The sequence below is a fragment of the Macadamia integrifolia genome, chromosome 4, assembly GCF_013358625.1.
Source record: "Macadamia integrifolia cultivar HAES 741 chromosome 4, SCU_Mint_v3, whole genome shotgun sequence".
NCBI classification, from domain to species: Eukaryota; Viridiplantae; Streptophyta; class Magnoliopsida; order Proteales; family Proteaceae; genus Macadamia; species Macadamia integrifolia.
The window spans coordinates 7,838,929-7,861,510 of record NC_056560.1 but is presented as its reverse complement, the minus strand read 5'-3'; the positions used below and the strand labels follow the sequence as shown (position 1 = coordinate 7,861,510).

At 36.4% G+C, this 22,582-nt stretch overlaps 1 protein-coding gene across 1 annotated transcript; it reads left to right on the top strand.

The window, feature by feature from the left end:
- The first annotated feature begins 20,966 nt into the window (after window positions 1–20,966).
- Window positions 20,967–22,240, top strand: LOC122077045 (aquaporin TIP1-1). The gene is made up of 2 exons (XM_042642798.1): window positions 20,967–21,481; window positions 21,574–22,240. Exons 1-2 carry the CDS (start codon window positions 21,098–21,100, stop codon window positions 21,943–21,945), a joined length of 756 nt encoding a protein of 251 aa, XP_042498732.1. The 5' UTR covers window positions 20,967–21,097; the 3' UTR covers window positions 21,946–22,240.
- The last annotated feature ends 342 nt before the right edge of the window (window positions 22,241–22,582 follow it).

The window sequence follows — 22,582 nt, the reverse complement described above, 5'->3', positions numbered from 1 at the left end:
ATGGAGCATCTTATCTCTTTGAATTTCATTCTTGAAAAAAATCCATGAATCACATATCGCACCATTACCACTCAAAAGTAACAAGAAAATTACAGAAAATAACCCTTAAAAATTCAAAGGAAGGTGAAGATTTCCTTTGAAAAGGAAAGAAATGCGAAGATCTCTGTGTTTTTCTTTTTGTTCCGATTTTCATTGTGACTGAGTGAGAACTACTGTACAACTATGACAAGAACACTCCCAAAACTCAGTTTGGATCCTTAGTCACTTGTTGTAGTAGTAGTCTTTGTAATTTTCAAGTCAATGCTTTCTTTGAAGCTCAATAGCAAACATTTTGCATGGTTTTGTGCCCAACTCTCTTTCCCATTATTAGTCTAATGGGTTGTTTCTTCAACTTGTTTGGATTTGATTCTCTAGGAGGTGGTCACATTGTGAGGATTAATGTTTTTGAGTATCACATTTATGGATTGCATTCTAGTAAACGATACCAAACACCTAAAAAAATGCATTTGTGTCAGGGAAATAACATTACAAATGGAGAGTTTAAGATTAGAAGAAAAGTAAATCTTTAAGATTTATAATAAATAAGGAGGAAAAGACTCTGTTCAGGAGTGTGGACATGAATCCCGGCACAAAGTAAATGTCATCTCTATATATATTTACCACAATAGTTCTTGTGGCTGGTCTCCTCCAATATCTTAGTCTTCCATTCGAAGTTACATAGACATGAGTCTTTCTCATATTTTTAGCATATATTTTAGTTGAGAAAGGAAAGTTGAAAAATGGTGTATGGTGAATCCATTGGTGAATGAATTGTTATAAACAAATATCATGCGAACTATGTGGATATTTTGGGTATCCATTTCTCAAAACAAAAGTATGACTTTTAATAACTGATACATGATCATATCAAGATAATAAAATTTCTATTGAAACATTAGACATACATGATCATATCAAGATAATAAAATTTCTATTTTTTGTTTTTTGTTTCTACTATATAATGTTTGATATTAAGGCACTCATATGATAACCATTTTCCTTTTATGATTTTAGGGTTTGGTTTGAGCATGTATGTATACATCCGCCCTTCACTCAATACAGGCATATATGGTATTACACAAGATCAATTTATATGTCTATCTGATGTCTAAAGTGATAACTGTTTACACAAAAGGATGCGCCCATAATTCTTTTCGTTATGATTTTCTTATGGGCAAAACTTATCAGAATGACGGTATGCTTATCCAAGCAAAAATATTTGCTATGTGGCACACAGTAGGCCCCAAGGTATACTGCTCACATGTAAAATTTCATTCCAAACAAAGTTTACCAAGTGGCAAAATAAAGGTTTAAAAATTGGGACTATGAAAAAGTGCATAGTAATGGTTCGTAGAACTGTAAGTGTACATAGATATACATTGGGTGCATCAAGAGTATATTTTCTATATCCCTTTACCAAGGGCATATTGGGCCCATTTTTTTATACGTGTAGTTGTGGAGTTTCTCTCTACACCCAATTCTGAAGTGTTATTTTCATCTTCGTGAAGAGGTGGGATAGGGGTGTCAATTGGTTGGGTCGAGCTGTTCTCGGTCAAGCCTAGCCCCTTGGCGGGCCAGTACTCTTACAACGTGACCTATTGAAGGTCATGTCGGGCTCAAGCGGATTTTGGGCTTTAACCATGCTTCTCCTAATTGAGCTAATCAGGCTGTAATCAGGTTAATGCACCAATAAAGCCTTAAAGAGTCTTTACTTGTCTTAGATTTAAAATTTTTAATATATTTATATTAAATCATCAACAATTTAGAAAAGACTTTGCACTTAATTATATTCAATAATTGATAAAAAAAAATCAATATATATACCCTATTCTACCTAATATATATATATATATATATACACACATAAAAACGACCTGGCTAAATGAATCGGGCTTGCAATATGAGCCAGGCCAATCAGGCGCTTGTGGGGCTTATCCCTTGCGCCGAGAACCACCTTTGTTTATAAACAAGCCGGGCTTAGGCCCAACATGTTTAATAATTGGTGAGGGTCAAGTTTAAACAATCAGATCCGGTTGGTTTCATCGGTTGGGCTTGGGATTAACAACCCTTGGTGGGAGTATAAGGAATAAAGATGTCCCAAGAGGCCCGCACACATGTTCACATCACTAATGAAAACGAGATTTCTCTTCTCCACAAAACAAAGGAAAACTTGTCCTCAAAAAATACAACAAAAATTAATCTCTATCTATTTCTAAATTTTTATTTATTTCAACTTTTGTTTAAAAAAAAAAAGTATGACCTAAAAATCATATCAAATAATAATCATAGAAGTAGACATATATCCCATAAATATAAATAGAAATCTAACCAAATAGAATCTTTTTATATGAAGGATGATATACTATTCTAATATTATGAATTATATAATTAGTAAGGGAGAAGAAACTTTATCCGAGTAAAGAACATTGAATATTTTCATGCCCAACGAGAGGTGGACGAGCAGAATTCCATTCCCCAATTTATAATTATGATGGATAAAAAGTTCCTATATTTACATTTTACATGGCTCGATCGGTAAAACCCAAATCGAGTGAAAACAAATTCCAAGTCGATAAAGCTATTGATTCAACCTAAAGAAAAAATAAATAAAGCCATTGGGGCTGCAACTTTTTTTTGTTTTTGGTGGAATTTGGTTCTGCAACACAGTTGTGACAGATAGGACAAAGGACGTTCTTCTACCCAAAACAAAACACAAAGACAAAGGGATGTTCGGAAAAATGAGAGCAAGACATGGGTGACGAGGACCCACCACTACTCCCACTTGATGGTGGTCCCCACAATCACGAAGGACCAAATGTTGGTAAATATCCTCTCTCACTCCCAACATCCTCAATAGTGGACATGTAGGCATGTGTAACTTGTTTGTTACCTCAAGTAGGTGGTGGTGGTGGGGTCTGTTTTGTAATTTTAGTTCAGAAAAAGAAATAAAAACGAGAAAACCGCCAAAACCCAAAGCTTAAAAAAAAAAAGACCAATCAGAATCGACAGCCTGGAAAGACCGGGTCGGCAAATGCTGCTTCGGTGCTTTCCTTCATGGTGGGCCAAAGGAGCTATATTGGGCATTCCCCATTTATAATTCACGTGCTTTTTTTATTGGACATGGACCTTCGACCGATATATGTGGTGTGAATAAACCATATCGTTTCTTTCTTTTTTTTTTTTCAAATCCTGAATAAACGGATAAGTATATCGTTGCCTTACTCTTTTCTTTATGGAAAAATTACCAGATTACCCAACATTGGGTTTTAATTTACATAATTACCCAAGAAATCTTTAAGTGAACAAAAATAACCAAATTGACTTTAGTTATTACTAGACTACCCAAAACAGTGCACCTCCCACAGTATCCCCCTCTTCTTTACCCACATGATATCTTTGACGAGTGAAAGCAAAACGCTTCAACCCTCATTGATCCGTTGCTTTTTATAATGTGATAATTTTCTTTCACCGTTAGCTTTCTAGCCTTTATTTTTTTCCATCTCTTCCTCTTCCAAGACTGCAACCCTCATCGGCAATCTCCTGTGATGGCGAGTTATCACCTCGATAGCATCAATAGTCACGATAGGGATCCTTCTCTCTACCTGCTATGGCTCGATTTCAAGGTGCCTCTCCAACAATGAGTTTGGAAAAACAATGAATGTTCAGAGGAAAATTTTAATTGCAGATTACATGACATTGGCATTGTAAATTAAATCCAAATCATAAACTACGGATCAGGTGTTGCAATAGGCTCACAATCAAGTTTGTAGTTATAGGTTTGCCAGAACTATAACCAAAGGATTCTATAATTAAAAAACAAAGTCAGATCTACAGGGGACGATTGAGTATTTTGTTACTGGAGGAGGTAAGACCTCTCCAGCTAGATGGGCAGATTTGGATGAGGCGTGGAAAGAGTTGCAGAGAAATTTCATAATTTGCAACCTTGATCTTGTTGCATTGAGAAACCTCGCAACAGCACCACAAAATCGTAATCGTCTATTAAAATACAAAACGGAAGATCTGGTTGAGATCGAAATTGGGTTCTGGAGGTTTCTGGGCACAAAGAAGGAACTAATTAAGACTAAGAATTGACTATGACAAGGTAAACAGCTTCTATGGTTTGCTTTGCCTTGATGATGATGTGAATAGCAAGCATTTTGTGAGGAGATATGAGAGAGGATAACGAATCTAAGGAACATCAAAATTACGAAACGATCAAGTCACATTTTTTAGCTTTCCCTTGTGTTTGAACTTGGATGTAAGAAGAACCACTGCATTTTTTTACCTCTCTACCAAAGATAGCAGGGAGAGCAAAAGGAAAAAGCAAGGAGAGAGAGAGAGAGAGAGAGAGAGAGAGATGGGCCGCCATCATTGCCATGGAGGCGTGACAAAAGCGTTGTTGTGAGAAAGAAAAGGAGAGAGGCAACTGGGGCTAAAATTGTAAAATGAATCCTCTAAGATGAGGGATGACATTGTTTTGGGTATTTTTGTAATAGCAATATTTGTTTTGAGTAAATATGTTGAAAGAAAGATTGAGTGGGTATTTTGGTAAACTGAAACTCAATTTTAGGTAATCTTGTAATTTTCCCTTTTATTTTTTTTAGTAAATCATTGCCTTACACTGCTACTACACGTCTACACTTATCATCTGTGCCATAAGCTACCAGACCAATCATTGATGCAGAAAGTGGACGTTATCCACATCTAGGGATATTTATGTCAATTTATTATTTTTTTTTGGGTGTAAATAGACGGCTAGATCAAAGTATATTTTGATGAAAAAAGATCATCTCCAACTTCAATCATCTACCTTCCACTCATCCAACGGTTGGGAGGACTTGATCATGTATCCGCAAGTGATGATAGAAATTGAGATACGTGTTTAAGTCTTCTCAACCATTAGATGAATAGAGGTAAATGATTGAATACCCAAGTGATAAGAGAGGAGTTGAATCTGTATTTTATTGAATACCGGGCGTGATGTTGAATTAGAGTGCCAAACTAGTGTATTAATTCCCTTTTTTTTTTCATCAAAAATAAAATTCCAATTTTGAATAAAAGATCCTCAACTCTAAAGATTCCGAAGCAATGGTTCTTAGTTGAGGTTCCACATCCTTGGCTGTCAATCTCGAGTTGGCGTTGCTGATTGGAATGTAAAATAATAATAATAATAATAATAAAACACATAATAAGACCAAAATATATTTTTTCTATTTCTTCTTTTTCTTCATATTCCAAATTAAGGGTGTTAATCAGTTCAGTTTTGGTTTAAACGGTGCAGATTGGTTCTATTCACATTTATTTGACTAAAACCATAACCGCACCATTTACTAAACGGTTCCACTTTCTGAAACCATGACCGTTTAGTAAATGGTTTCGGTTTTCACAGTTTCTAAACGGTGTCGGTTTCACGGTTTTAAATGGTTTCGATTTCGATTTATTCCATACGGTTTGTAAAACGGTTCACAATCGATTTGTTATAACTTGCAACCATCTCTAAGCTAAAGATCATAAACTTATCCAAAAATAATTGGCAACCACAAATAAGAGATTTTATATTGACGATGGTATGTCTTAATTTGATAATCTAATGTTATTTCTTTGCATGGTCATTCTCAAACATATAGAACTAATATTATACAACATCCGAATCTAGCCTTCTACATCATAAAATATTAAAATGACAGGTGGTTCAACCAAAACATCCCATTTGTGATAATATAATAATATAGTAACATATATGGATTACAAGTTCATGATCTAAAGCCTAAACTTGAACTAAATTGCAATAAATCATATCAAAGCAGGAAGGGCACTTAATTTAATTTTATACGGATTACTGCCCTTTATTTATTTAATTGTTATATGGATTGATCGGATCTGTTTAAATGGTTTAAACGGTTTCAATTCGGTTTGAAATCAACAGGTTTCGCGGTTAAAACCAACCTAACCCGTTTAGCTAATCGGCCTTATTCCAAATAGGCAGCCTCATTACCAGGTTTTCAATCTACCCGGGGGTGTCAATCGGTCTCAATTGATTTCAATAAGACTAAATCACTCCCTATTAATATAGGCCTAAACTTTTATTGCATCATTTAGTTAGTCTGACCTCATATAGTTTAGACATAGACATGTTTATATTCAATCAACAATTTGGCATCATGAACTAACTGGGCTTTTTATTTTAGGTAAGAAACTAACTGTGCTTTAAATGCATTGTAAACTGGCCATAAATAAATTGATCAAGCTATAAATAGGCTAATCCAGCAATTAATGGTCGGCCAAAATCTAACAAGCCTCTATATATATATATCAATGTTAGTTATTACTGTCGCAAAGGGTGTGCTATGGTTTACTGTCGCAAAGGGTGTGCTAGTAACTGTTACTAACACAGACTCGTCCATGGCATGATTGACCCAAGCAATGCCAAGAAATGACGCATATTAGGTGCTAATAGCATCTGCAATCCTAAGCCCTGCTTTTGCAACGGCACGTTACGTTACCACTTTTCATTGAACATGATCTTCGTCAGTAACCAAACTTATGGAGGAAACATGCCTTGGGCTACAACCGAATTTTGTGAACTCTCATATAGAAATGATTTAATCAGTGATTTTAGGCTTTAATCGATTGAATCCAATCAAACGAATTGGTGTGGGCCAGCTTTTGACATCTTTACCTATTTTAATATGCTAAATGATCCCAATAATTTTCAACAAAAAATATAAAAAAATCCCAATAATCATTGACAGGGAATCCATGAAAACGAAAACTTTGATGGATCTAAGTCCGAACCCGAAAACTTTGGGCCGGACTTTGAACAGTATAATAGCATATAATAAATGGTACCATAGAGGATTCAAGTGAGCGTGATTGAAATGATGTGTAAATTTGTTCTCATCTCCATTATTTCGGTTTCCCATCTTTATTTTATATCCTTATCAAAAATAAAAATCTTTATTTTCTATCAATCGTACGAGTTCGGGAAGAACAAGTGAAAACAATCAATCAAAATCTCTCTCCCTCTCTCTCTCTCTCTCTCTCTCTCTCTCTATTTGTGTGTTTCGAATTAAATAGAAATTACTGGAAAATATAAACATCTTTGTCTTTATCTTCTTCTTGTTGCTTCTTCAATTTCTTCTTTTTATCCTTTGAAATTGGAATTCCATCTATTGTCTTTCGTTTTTTGCTCATATTTCAAATCTGTTGTAATTAAAAAAAATATCTTTAGTAACTATCATACCCCACACCTCCCCCACCCTCATAGAATTTCTTTTATTTATTTATTTATGACCTTAGATGTGATATGGATACGTGGGAGGACCTAGCAATCTTGTACTATTTTACATTTACATTTGAAAAGTAATCTGAAACGAGCAAACTTCAAAGAGAAGAATTTAGAACTTAGTATTTGGATAAGAATATCTGAAACGAATATACTTAAGAGAAGAATTTAAAACTTATATTGGATAAGTAATAAAAAAATTCACTGACTTTTTAGGTTTCATAAGAGTGAAGGTGTCTCGATTTCACCTCCTCTGTGTTTGGGCACGCAGCCGTAAGGAATGTTTTCCCTCCTCCTCTACCTTTTTTTTTTTATAATAATAATGAGAAAATAGTTTTAGTGAGATAATGTAACCCTTACGTCCAAACATATAGGAGGGCAAAATGATCAACACACTACTTGTATATAAAAAAATAATACTTCTATTTAAGAGTGTCAATCGATCGGGGCCAGGCCGATCTCAATCGGGCCTAGTTGGGCCTTGCAGGCTTACGTCCTCGGACCATGAACTACCTATTTAAGGAATGAGTCAGTCTCGGTTGGTATCGGGTCAGGTTTTGGGCTTTTATCGGGTTATAATTGGGCCTTAATCGGGATAATATACCAATAAAACCTTAAACGATCTTTATTTTTCTTAGATTTAAGATACTTTAATTTATTTTGTCAAATTATCAATAATTTTGAAAATATATTATACTTAATTACAGTCAACAATTGATAAAAATAACAATATATACCTTATTCTATCAAAAAAGAAAAATCGAAATATCTATTTAAACGGTCGGGAAGTCCATCTGACTTACCCCTTACATTGTATACTACCTATTTATAAATGGGCTGGGTTTAGGCCTGACATGCTTATTAATCGGACTAGTTCAAGTCGGGTCATAAACATATTGGGTTCGATCGGGCTTACCAGTGCAGGCTTGAAATTGACACCCCTACTTCTACTAATACTTTCTCATGCATTTTCATTAAATCTTTATCGACATAAAATCTAGACTATCCACAAGAAACACTTCCCCAATAATAATTCAATATAAAGACTAGAAATTTTTTGGATCAATAATTTAGTGCCTTAATAAGACACATGTTTCAATTCTAAAAGATCCACCACGGCTGGCGTCGTTTGTGTTAAAACTCAAGAAGCATAAATCAATGTCGAACGGTCAAAGGGTGATCTTACAAAGTTCGTGTTTAGTCGGTGACAAGGAATAGTTGAAAAGTTGGACACTCATGCTATGGTAGAGATTTTCACGCCATCCTTGTAGGGGTACTTTTCCCAAAATATGAGGGAAAAAGAAAACTGCCGGTGGGGTGATCCTTGTCAGTGGGTCAGCCCCCTAATGCGCATTAGATGGATGGCATCATTAGGGCATGCATTTCAATTGTTTTTGAGCTGTTTATTTCGCATTAGGGGGATTGATGCACTTGAGAGGATTTGATTTGATATTTTTTTTTAAATAAAGAGTTTAAAAAATTATCATTCTCATCTGCCTACTAAAATAAAAAAGAGAATTTTTTTGTACCACTCCTAAAATATTCATAATTTTTTGGAACCTTCGGGATTTGAAAAAAGTTCTCGTACATCCCTTACTTTCATAAGAAAATTTCATTATGATGTTAGCAGTTTACAATTATTTAAATCATCAAACTACCCTTGGGTGTGGATAAATTAACCATTATACCTCAAATTGATAAACTTATTATTTTACCCTTTCATGTAAAACCCTCAAATTCAATCGTGAGTTGTAGGTGTAGCAAATAAGAAGAATTTTTTTTTTTTTATAACGATGGGTATTCAGACCTTCGGCCTGACTAGTCCCACGGGTCCATACTGACCCCACAACCACATGGACTGGGTCATATCAGGGTTGAATGAGAACCATTCAACTTTCACTGAAAGCAGTGAAGAGTATTAAACATCCTGTGTGAGTGGCCCAATGTGTGCCTAGTGGAAGATGAACTTAGGACGTCCGAGTTTACGGCTCGTACCAAGTTTGTTGCTTACCAACTGCACTAGCCCTTTGGGAAGAAATTATCGAGACTCAATCTACAAAATCAAAAGTGCATTCCACAACCAATATGTGATCTCAAAGGCTTTCAATCCAAAGGGACGAGCTCTCTGTCTTTGTATCTATGATCTTCCCCATCTACTTCGACTTTCACACTTGAAACCAGTAATATAACCATAAAAATAGCTCCCTCCATTTCTATTATCAAGCCCAAACCTTTCTAACAAAGATTGTACTTTTCTTGGCCTTTAGGAGATAATAAAACAAAACCAGAATAAATACTCCAACAAAGAAGGGATTATAATAAAATAAACCTTAAATTACAGCAAGAATGAACAATGCAGGTAGCTCCCAAAACTTCGTTTTCTATGGAAGGATTTGATTTTGCTGATATAGGAGGAAAAAAGATCTGCCAAGCTAAGGCTGCATTTGGTAGTCATCCAGAAAATTTTTTTAACATTTTTTCCGTTCTATGGGAATAAAAAAATGGAATAAAGCATTTGGTTTCAATTTGGTGTTTTTCGATTTTTCTGGAACAGAAAAAGAAAAAAAAAAAAAAAAAAAAAAAAGGGCAAAATAATGGAACGACGAAACCTTGTTCTGTCATTTTGGTTTATTTCCAAATACAAAAAAAGTGAACAGCTAGGGTAATCGATCCTGAAACAAATTGACCAAACACCATTTTTTTTTTGAAAACGGCGTTTTAACACAAAAATTGAAAATTCCATTCTCTACAAGAAACGTTGTGTCTGGAGTTGAATGATTACCAAACGCAACCTAAATATCTTTTGTTGAAGTGAGACCCAAATGAAACAATTTTGATGGGAACTTCAAACTTGATAGAAGTTAGTAGAGAGAGAGAGAGAGAGAGAGAGACGAACTAGACGTGGGTTCTATTATCTCCCAAAACACAAGCTGAATAGAGCGTGTAATGCTTTACCGCAGCAGTCTTCGGTATATGTATGCTTTATTTTCACTATCATAATTTCTACTGATTTTAGTGATTTCCTAAGAATCATGCCCCAGTTCAACCAAGACGGAGGGGCCAGGTGCTATCATGTTCGAAGAAGAAGAAAAAGAAGTGGTGGCGGATCTTACTTAATTTTGTGGGTTTTCAATGATTGGGAATGGATTGTTATAGATATAGTAACAGGATCAAAAAAATCTTTTTACATTTTAAGTTAACATTGTTACTCTTTGAGGGTGCGGTGGATATTATTTCAAATCATGGGATTACAATAAATTATGAATATTTATAGAGGTTGTACAAGAAAATTTTTCAAAAATCTCATTCATTTTGATGCTTTTACTCATTTTGATTGACCCCTACATTGATTTTGGAACCACATGAAGAGACAACGGTCTCTTGCCTATAATATAAGGGCAATAGGACGCTATCTTCTTAGTGCAGGTACACGTCAACAACCATGGCTAATGGGAGGGCACGTGCAAGTATCTTCAACACCGAGCCGTTGAGTCTTTTCACATCCATTGTGTCTAAATTTTGATACGCAATAGGAGATAACGTTCTTTCTTCCACATTATAATTATGAATATGTAGTAAAAAAAAGCAATTATGAAATATAGCCAAGGTTGTGACTGGAAACCATTTTACATTAGCAATTGAAAAGCAATCTGAAACAGGCATACTTTAAGAACTTATGATTGGGTAAGTAATCCAAAGTTCGTTGATTTTCTTTATCAAGGTAATTCAATCTGGAGAGAAAGAGAGAGAGAGAAATTTGTTGGAATACTCAATCTTTTAAAATGGTTTTTAGACTTTTGTGTCTTAATAAGACACATGTCTTAATTTCAGAAGATCTTATCCAATTTTCAAAAAAAAAAATTGATCCACTTCAGTTGCGATTGATGTTTGTACATAAAATCTTTATCAAAAAAATGTCTGTACATTAAATAAAAAAAAGGGTAAACCATTTGCACACAATCAGCTAAAATTTTGAACCTCCATGCGGGCACCTCTTTTAAGATCTATATTATTGTAATAAACCTTGTAGAAAATGTCTTATATAACCTTTTCAGGGCCCAAAATTGCATATGAGTGGCGAAGGAACCCTCCACCCCAAAAAAGTTAAGGAAATAGTTTGTCATCGAACTACGTGGTCCATGCATCAATGTGGGGGCCAATGGGAACTCAAACACGTGCATCCAAGGGGAAGGGTAGAATGATCATTTCAATACCCCAAGTGAGAGGGTGCTGCCCAATAGCATTCTTTCCCCAAATAATGAAAACATGTCAAAGGGTGATCTTATAAAGTTTTGTTTAGTTGGTGAAAAGTAACAATTGAGAAGTTGATCACGCTGTGGTATAGATTTTCACAATACTAGTGTAGAGAAATTCGTTCCATAATATAATGATAAGTTATTTTTAAATTATTTTGAAGGGGCAATAGAACCTTGTCAACTTATGTGGGCACTGTGCTGCATGCAAACTAATGGGGGAGAGCATGAAAGCATCTAAGTGGGGGGCAGTGCGGTCTTTTTTCGTCGCCTTTGTCTAGGCGTAGTCATGCAAGCAGGTATAGTTTTTTTCTACATTTTATAAATATGTTGTTTTGCCACTTACATTAAATGACTTTCGGAAATAAAATAGGGGCAATCAAAAGAATCCTACAACTTCTCGTTTCACCATCTTGGTGACAATAAGATGCACCCTATAATTATGAACCGGGATAAAGTATCCTACACAGTTTCGTAGCATACACTAGTGCCTCTCTTTCTCTGTCTCTCTCCTTCCACAGTAGAGGTAGGTAAGTCATTTCATAAAAGTATATCTAAAAAGTATCATTAGGCTATTTTACATTGCGAAAAAGAATTAAAGTGAAGGGAAGTGAAATTTTTTGAGTTAAAAATTAAACATTTTTGTAATCATTACCCCCATGTGATCCCATATGATTGTATAAACTACTTAAATTTTTTATTATATTTATAATGATATATTTTACATGTAATTTTTATTTGACTTTTTATAGGATAGGGTTATGAATGTAAAGTAAAGTGAAATTTATTAACCAATTATAAAATGATTAGAGTTAGTGATATAACCACATGAGATAATTATTACAAAAAAATTCCTTCCCTTTCCTTTAATTCCCCTTGCAACCAATGAAGCCTTAGGTTATGTTTGGTTATAAGGGGAATTAAAGGGAAGGGAAGTTAAATTTTTATACTTAAAAAAGAAATATATGTAATCATTACCCATGTGACTTTAACATTAATTTCAAATAATTCCATGTTTGGTCATAAAATGTCACTTCACTTTGCATCCAAAATCCTTTGCTAATATGTAAAATAAAAATTACATGTAAAATATATCATTGGTTAAAAAAATTAAGTAGTTTATACAATCATATGGGGTAATGATTATAAATATGAAAATTTCGCTTTCTTTCCCTTCTCTTTAAATTCCATTGCAACCAAACGGAGCCTTAATAAATATGGTAAGAAGTTTACACAATCATGTTGGATAATGATTATCAAAGTTTCCTTCTAAGGTTAAAAAAAATAAAAAATAAAAAATCTCCTTCCAAGAATGTGGCACTTGCACCTAGACTCGGGATGGTCGAAAATGACTGCCTAACCCCAATGAAAGGTCAAAACCCTCCCTTGTTGATGCTTTTGAGTGCGTTCCAATTGGCCTTTATGCTGGCTTTGAGAGTGCACTCAAGAATCATGTTCTCAAATAAAAACTCTTTTTTGTAAAAATAAATCATTTTCCATCTCTGTAATTTCTCTTGCAACCAAACAACTTTTTTATTTTTTGGAGTGAACAACCAGTTAATATTTAGTTTCAGTTTACTTCCAATTTTCCAGTGGCGCCTAAATTTTTTGTGATTGCATGTTCAAAGAGGCACTTCATTCAGTGCTCAACAGCCTTGTAAATTCCTTTTGACACTTAAGAGGTAACATTGATACATTATGCAAGGTGAAACTTTGAATTTGGATGTACCTTACAAGCCACAAGGGAAAGGAAGAAGAATCAAATTGATATTTTTGGCTATTTCTAATTTTGAATTCCAAGGTGAACCTCATTCCTTCGAATATAAGATCCATGTCATACTGGAGCTAAAAATGTAAGGTAAGACTCCGGTGGAATCAAATTTTGCCAAGTTTAATGAAAAGTTCAATACTGTATCAGATTCTTTATAGATGGATTGAAATAATTTGGTTACAACATCAATTAAAGGGAAAAAGCTCTCTCTCTCTCTCTCTCTCTCTCTCTCCTTACTTGACCATGTGAGCTTTCTGCAAATTATACCATTCTCCGTATAGTGATTGATGTGATTTGAAAGATTCTTCCACTTTAGTGTTTGTTTTTTTTTCAATTTCATAAGAAACTGTTGAGGGTTGATGTCTTGTATTCTACAGTTTGGATCCTCATAGATAAAAATCAGTTAAATATGTATGAGTAGGTAATTCGATAAATTGTATATCTTTGTTTTTCTCATAAATTGGTTGTGATGAAAAAAAAAAATTTTTTTGGGTGAATGAAAGTTATGTTAAAGCAGAAAAGAAAACAAATACAACAATAAAACCAAATTGACTAGATCAGAGTGAAAACCCTACCAAGCCCTAAAAAGATGGGCCTTAAATCCCCTAAGAGAGGGGACAATCCTAAAAATGGGGGGAGGAACAAGCCAAAGAAGGGAGGGATACAATGAAAAAGGGGAGGGGGGGGGGGGAGGGGGGAGGGGGGAGGGGTGGGGACAAGCAAAGAAGGGAGGGGGGAATACAATAAAAAAAGGGGGGAAAGAAACAATAAAAAGGAGAATAATACAAAAAAATGACAGAGGGGAGATAGAAGAGAGGAAGGACACAAGAATATGCCTAATCTAAGGGGGTGGAGAGAAGAGAAGGTCTTACGAAAAAGCCAGGAACCGATTTTTATTTGAATTTGGGCAAACAACAAAATTATGAAGAATTTCATTCCTCACATCAAAAGTAATAGCATCCCTAATCTGCTCCAGTGAACGAGAATTGGTAGTCCATTTTCTTTCCTACCAAATATGATATAATGTTGCACTGAATGCCAACTTGCCAAGATGATCACAAAGGGTTTTACCATTAAAAGCATTTAAAATCCATTTCCATTCTCTTTCAAATGGAAGAATAATTCTAGGGATTGACCAAAGCTTGCGAAGAATGCTTCCCCAAGCTGACTTAGAGAAAGGACAATAAAAAAACAAGTGCTCAAGGCTTTCAAAGGAATTCCAACATAGGCAACAATTAGGGACAGAAATATTTCTATGCATAAGAAATTCTTGAGTAGGAAGACAATTGGTCATTACTCTCCAGATTGAAAATGAATGCCTCGAAATAGCAAAGGAGAATCAAACAATTTTGTACCATGGGATAACTGGAGCAATAGAATGAACCAAATTCCAAGCAGAATTTGAGGTCAAGCTACAAGAGGATTTAGCCATCCACAAGATTATGTCACCACTATCCCTAGGTCTCAACTTAATACCTGTAATTTGTTCCACATCTCAATCAAAGCATTTGAAGTTCTAGGACCAGGGTCCCATATGTCATCTTATAGAATGGAAGACACCTTAGCCAACCTATCTGATCACATATCATATCTAATTCTATCACCATATTAAACAATTAGAACCCCATCATGGTGCCAATAAAGATAAGTCTTACAACCATCATCAATGGAAGATTTGATATGATCAGAGACAAGATAACAGTATTTTAGTATTTTTTTTCATGCCCAAGAGACATCTGTAGAGTAGGTGGTAGTCCAAATAGACTCACTTTTGAGGTATCTTGAATACACTCAATTTACCCAAATGCTCTTCTTTATTTATGCCACTTTTTAGATAAGCTTAACAATACCAGCAATATTGACATCTTTAACTCTACAAAGGCCTAAACCTCCCTCCTTAGGAAGACAAATCTTAACCCAACTCAAAGGATGAAGAAAGTTAGTGCTATCGTTACCCTTCCAAAGAAAAGATGACATAAGAGACTTAATCTTAGAAGAAATGGCACTAGGGAGCCCAAAAATCCCAGACCAGCAGATATAAGAGCTTTGCATGGCAGATCTAATAAGCTCCAAACAACCCGCAAAAGAAAGAATCTTACTCTTCCAGAGTTGGAGTCTCTTATGGAGCCTATCAAGAATGAGAGAACAATGATGAGTAGAAAGCCTTAAAGCTATTAAAAGCAAGCTAGATATGTAACAGGAAACTGACCTTCAAGGAACCCTAAAATGCTACTTAATTGAGCCTTCAAAGATTATTAATGTTACGAAGAATTTTTGTGAATATAGAGGTGTGAGAAAGAGAACTTATAACCATTTCTCAATTGCTAGTGAAATTATTCTCATCTCTTCGACTCTTCGTGGACATTAAAAAAAATAATAAAAAATTAGTTGAACACCCCCATTTACTATGGCTAGATTTTTTGTCACCTCAAAAGTTTGAAAAGTTTACTTAAACAACCCTTGCATTTAAAATTTATTACAACTAACCCTATGTCCGTTAGTCAGTCACAATTTAGTAATGACGTTATGGGTGCAAAAAATCTTAAATACCCAAATTACCCCTTTATGAGTAGTGAATATGTCACTCCCCGTTCACACAGAACCGGATCGACGATCAGGATAATACCTGTTAACCCAAAACTTGACAGGATCATCTGAAGCAGTAACCACCCCACAACATACACACAACAAAAAAAATAATTTCTATATTTTAGCGGAATTCTTACATGTATATACCTGTAAATACCCCAATACTCTTGATACCCAAATTGTAATACATAATACATTTACATGTGAACCCATAGGCATGGTATATATACAAAAAATATAATTTAGACATACAGAGCACAAAAAGGGTAACATCATAAAATAATAAAAAAGAATCACGTGTAGGTATCAGTATTGCTATCCTGCAACACAACTCTCGCACGGGCACTTAGCCCCATGCCCAAGATCTTCGGGGACCCACCAGTCCTCAGCTAGAAATTTTACAGTGGGTCCCAGCTCTAGCTCTTCAGCCGGATAACCTGCAAGATCATCTAAAAAAAAAGAATGTGCACATGGGATGAGTTCACTAGCCCAGTAAGTGAAAAGAAAGGTCAAGCAATCATTCACAATATAAATGCACATATACATATGCAAGTCCATTTTTATTATCCTAAATCACCTAAACATCATATCTAAGTTATAGGTGAGCGAATATCCCAAGTATGAGTCGCAAACTCTATCCCGCGATACACCCATGGGGTTGTCGAAGAAGGCGAACCATAGGTACTGGAAAGTAAAATGGGTCTTACCCTGCAATAAAGTAAATTGAGTATTGTCCTGCATTAAAGTAAAATGAGTCTTACCCTGTATTAAATTAAATGCAGTACGATTGGCCCTCTGGTTATATCATCAAAATTATTGATCGTCCTAGTGATTGATCAGGCGTGTTTCTAACCGCCACCGTTGGTACACAACCTTGGGCTTCCCCCAGTGATATACCCAACACCTAAACCCCTGTTAAGAAGGGTTGTTGCACAGTGATATGTCATTCCTACCGTATGCTTTTATATAAGATAGTATAACTGTATAGTGCAACTGCATCCCATTCCACGGGTCACCAATGCATTCGTTTCCAAGCCCACTATAGTATTTGGTCTAGCAATGCATCATATTCAATAATTTAAACCATCAATCTCATAACTCATAGCATGGATAAGTATTTATCAATTAACGATTTCAACATAACAAGTCATAAATGAATTTTATAATACACAAGACAATGCATACAAATGGCATTCGTGAATGACTAGTCTATACACAGCAATATAGTGATAACATGGCTAATCTACATCAATAAAGTAATGATGCAAAAACACTCTCAAAATAAAGTCAATGTCCTCTTTCCACTTATCTAGATATGTACAATGATCACCCTTGGTACGAGAAAGATCCAACGTGCGATGACGTGAGTTTTTAATGAAACCTATCATAAAAGAGGTCGAGTTTCGTATATCTCTACTTTAGGTTCACAACCAATGGATTACGATGATTCCAACACATTTAGAATCACCCTAGGAGGTTGCCTGACAAATTTGGGCCCAATTGGAACCTGATAGGTCAGATTGGTAGGTCAATTAGCGGGCCAGAAGCCCAACCGAGATAGGCGAGCTTCGGATTGGTGGGTCTGACCCCTTCCAGGGCACCCATCACTCAAAATCGGAATTTTGTTGTTCACTTTCATTCTTCATCCTACCCTGGAGAAACCTCAAGTGGTCGATTTGATTACATATTCCACACATCTAAGGTCCCATCTTGTGATTCTAACCTAAATCTATGGTCAATTCAAAGTCTTAAGCATGGATCTTACCTCTTTGTTTAAGAATACCTTCAAAAACCCCAAATCTCTCCTCTAGCTCAAGGATTCACCAAATGCTTTTCAAATCTTATGATTTCTTTCACTAAAGCTTTCAAAACAACATGTTGGCCTTTCATTAAACCTTAGATTCATATTCTCAAGTGAGATTAACAAGATCTAAAGGATTCCTACCCAAATCGAAGGGTTTCTCTAACAAGATCTAAAGGATTCCTACCCAAATCGAAGGGTTTCATTTAGGGTTTCTTGGGGGTTTGAGAAATATAGCTTTTACTCACCTTAAATCATAGATCCCAAGGCGATGATCACTTTTCCAATTTCGAATTCAAAAGATTTAACCCCGGCGACGTACAATGAGCATCTCCTTCCTCATTTCTTCCTTCTTCTTCCCTTCTCTCTCCTTCATTTCTCTGTCTTTTTTACTTTTCTCACCCACCTTGAATGTAATAAATGAGGAAAAATAAAAGCAATAATGTTATTTATACTTGGATCAAAATATCTAATGACCATAGTGGTAGGTCACACTAGAGGGTTCGATCCACTTATGAGCACCCACCAGTCGGTCGAAACTTAGCCGATTAATTTGGGATTTCAACGGGGCTTGGCCCCAAACTGTATTACACTCTCGAAAATTGACCCAAATGTGTACTCGACACACAATAAGGCTATTTACCTTTATTATGCGTATATGGCCTTGTGATACGTGCAAGTGCACGGCTTGGGCACGCAGACTTCTCGAGGCACTGACTCCGACTCGTATAACCAACCCGAGTTTAGAGTCACCCTTACCATCATGTTCCATAGGGTACATGACTTAGCTCGCTCGGGTTCAGGTCCTACAACACCAAACCGAACCAATCGGGTAATTAGACCGGGTTTAGAAAGTAGAGTATCATAGAATACCCTTATATCAATTAACTACAACAAGGGAAGATGCCTTCTCTTTCATCTCTTGTTGAGGTTGTCTTCAACCTCTAAACACCAAACCCAAAAAGGAAGGATATGGCTCGCTTGCAATGGAGATAACTCCTTCCACTTTGATTGATTCTGCCCAAGATTTCAGATGAAGCATCACCACATCAAACTCTATCGATTCCAACAAGAATCAATCCCAGACATCAACTGAACATAGAGTATTAAATCCCTAAAACCAGGTCTGACCGCTCAGGATGGGTTATTTTTTGTGTTAAGGTTGTCTCGAATTCTTGATCCGTTTTGAAGAATGACCCGCTCCGACATATTTTGGTGACGACTTGAATGAGATGTTTTCTGAGATCTGTAATGTGTGTTGGGCCAATATGGGCGGTGCGGTGGCTTAGCCCCCGTGGTATGGTTCGACCCAATCAAGCATAACAAAATGGATCAACCCTCGACTTTGAGGAGTATGTAATGTACTATTGTCTTGTTAAGCAAGTCATTGTAATTTGAGGGGGGATTTCAAGATAGGGTTTAAGAGCGAGTTTTCTCACCGTAGTTTGGGTGTAATCTCTCTTTTACATAGTGAAATATCTTCTTTTTCGTCCGAAGATGTAGCACGCCATATCGGTGTATGAACCTTGTTAAATCTTTGTACATTATGTGGACCTATTTTTTGCTTATTTTTGTATTAGTTGGTATTTGCTCTAAGAGCTTGTGGGATTTGTTAATGTATGAGAAAGAAGGAAAGAGACTAAAGAAGGTTTTGGAATAAAGGCAGAAGCTTGTTGTTTTTATTTTACAACCCAAATCAACCCTAACCCCATAAGATTCTAGAGCAGAATATGTCTTAATTTCTAATATAGTAGTGAAGGAATTAAGATGAAAGTAATTATATCATTTTTTATTATATATATTTATATATATATATATAGGGAGAGGAATAGGTATGCCGCTGATATCAAGTATGCTAGCGAATAACACCAATAGGAACACATGATGGAGTATCATTCAGGAAGGATATGAGGATCATTTCAAAAAAAGAAAAAAGAGAGATAGACACAAGAGGTGCTAGCATACTTGATATTGACGGCATACCTAATATTTTCCCTTTAATTTAATTTGAACCTCAAAACCCTTAATCTAGGAAAAGCCACACAACCACGCAACCTTAGCTATCACTGTGAACTGGTTCAAAAGTCAAAAAGAGAAATATGGAACAAAAGCAGAAGTTTGAAAGAAATAGGAAATAAAAAATGCCAACTCCAAAGGTGGAGTTAATGTGAAAACGTGGTTAAATTAGAAAAGTGTAGAAAACTCTGGTAAATAATGGGAAAGTAAGAAAACTTTTTCTTTATTACTCAAATGATTGAGAACATAGGCCTTCAAAAGTATTAACCATATGATGATCACTCATTTATGCATTTCTTCATTATTTATTTTATTTTATTTCATTTTATTTAAAAGAAAGACAGCCAGACATTCAGAATCAAACCAGGATAGAATTTCAGTAATTGTTTTCCTTCTTATCTTATCCAAATTCTTCTTTGTTTTCTCCATTTTTATTTTCTAACCAAAAGATTCCCTTCCAAAGTAGACCTGAACAGAACATCCCAGAACAAGTCGTTCTCTTGAGATAGAGGAGTTTGATTTAAATAAACGAACAGATACTCACACAGTACTCTCGAGGTGAAAACGATCGGATTAGAATCCTATCAAGACCCATAGATATGTATATTTTCAGAGATTCCAATCTAGAATCTCATCTTAATCTGATTGTCCACTACTCGATCTTGACCGTTGTATGCCATTTCATTTATCTCTACATGCGGAATATATTTTTTTTAAATTTATTTTAAGAAATATAAATAAAAAAGGACATTAGTGATTAGTTACAAAATAATAGATTTTATTTAATTAATTAATAATCCATTAAGATTAAGCCAGAAGCGTCATTAGAGTCTTCTAGACTCTAGAGGTAATTCAATTCGGACCGGACAATAAGAGCCACCATGGGTTGTCACATCACGATTGAGGTGTATCTTATACAAGAGATACACGTGTCGATTCCAGAGTGATTTGGAGGTGAAAGTCGCTTAGCTGTATCTGTTGGGACGAATAGTGGCTGAGGTTCCTCGGGCTGAGCACAGAAGGAAATTAGGAATTATAAAAAAGGAAAAAGATATGACAGATATAAAAATCATTATATATTACTGATGGCGCAGAGGTGCAGTGCTGCACCTGCACCTGCACCTTCTCCATTTACTTTTCGGTGCCGATCGGTTTGACCGGGAAACTGGCTATAGCAAGTGAAGAGGAGCCTTGGTCACAGAATATAAGAATGCTCACGTAGAAGAGATGTGGAAACCAGATCGTAGTTGCAGCGAGCGAGTTTGAGTTTAGTAGACTCTCTCCGTTTCCTCAGTCCCAGTTTATCTACTGGTGCCGTTTGATCCTTTGACCATTAAACGAAGATGCCGATCTCACGGATCGCAGTTGGAGGACCCGAGGAGGCTACTCACCCGGACGCTTTGAGGGCGGCTTTGGCTGAGTTCATAAGCACACTCATCTTCGTCTTCGCAGGCGAGGGCTCTGGCATGGCCTTCAATAAGCTCACTGACAATGGCTCCACCACGCCTGCGGGTCTCGTGGCTGCTGCTTTGGCTCATGCTTTCGGTCTTTTCGTTGCTGTCTCCGTCGGAGCTAATATCTCTGGTGGCCACGTTAACCCTGCTGTCACATTCGGTGCCTTCGTCGGGGGCAACATCACTCTTCTCCGTGGCATTCTTTACTGGATCGCTCAACTGCTTGGCTCCACCGTCGCCTGCTTGCTTCTCAAGTTCGCCACCGGCGGTCTGGTTAGTTGTCGATTTCCAGTAAGGTTTAACAATTTAGCTTTATATGTGAACGGAAACTAACTTAGAAGATTCTGTTTGTGTTATTAATGCAGACTACGTCGGCGTTTGCGTTGTCGTCTGGGGTGGGCGTATGGAACGCGCTCGTGCTCGAGATAGTGATGACCTTTGGGCTTGTGTACACAGTATACGCGACGGCGGTGGACCCAAAGAAAGGAAGCTTGGGGACCATAGCACCTATAGCGATCGGTTTCATTGTGGGAGCCAACATTTTGGCCGGTGGAGCTTTTGATGGGGCGTCGATGAACCCGGCTGTCTCTTTCGGACCGGCTTTGGTGAGCTGGACCTGGACCAACCACTGGGTGTACTGGGCTGGTCCACTGATTGGAGGAGGTATTGCTGGGATTGTGTACGAGTTGTTCTTCATCAGCCACTCTCATGAGCAGTTGCCTAACACAGACTACTAAAGCTCGATAGGAGGGGTTTCGTTGAATCTTTACCGTTGATCATCTTTCGTCCGACAAATCAACATCATCTCCGTTCACTTTTCCTGGATGGGGGTGTGGTACCATCATCATCATGTGCATGTATTTCGGGTTTAGCCATCAGGATTGTGATTTGGTGTTTTATTTTGGTGTTGTTTCATTCCACGTCACCAGTGTTCTGGTCTCTTCTTAACTTTTCCATGGCCTGATCTCTCTCATTTTTACACGATTGTTGGTTTTTCTAATAAGATAAAGGGAGGACCAGTCAGTAGGTTAATACGTGGAGGGAATGACTTGGTGGCTATCGGGATAACTTTTTCCTTATTACGATGGGTTATAAAAAAAAAATAAGGTAAGGGGAAATAAGGAAAAAACCTTTGTCCGTCCTTGTGGCTACTGAGCTGGTTCATGGGCTCGCCGGTGTAGGAGTCACATGAATGAGCAGAGTTCCCTTGTTAAAAAAATAAGGGGAAAAATGATTAGGGACTGTGGCCTTTGTCCAGATACATAGGAAAATTACGGATCCATTTTGATGAAATGGAAAAGGATGTCTCTGAGATGCTTTGTGTCCTCTAATTGGTCCATAGCACTCCTCTACATGACACTGTAGGGAGTGGTT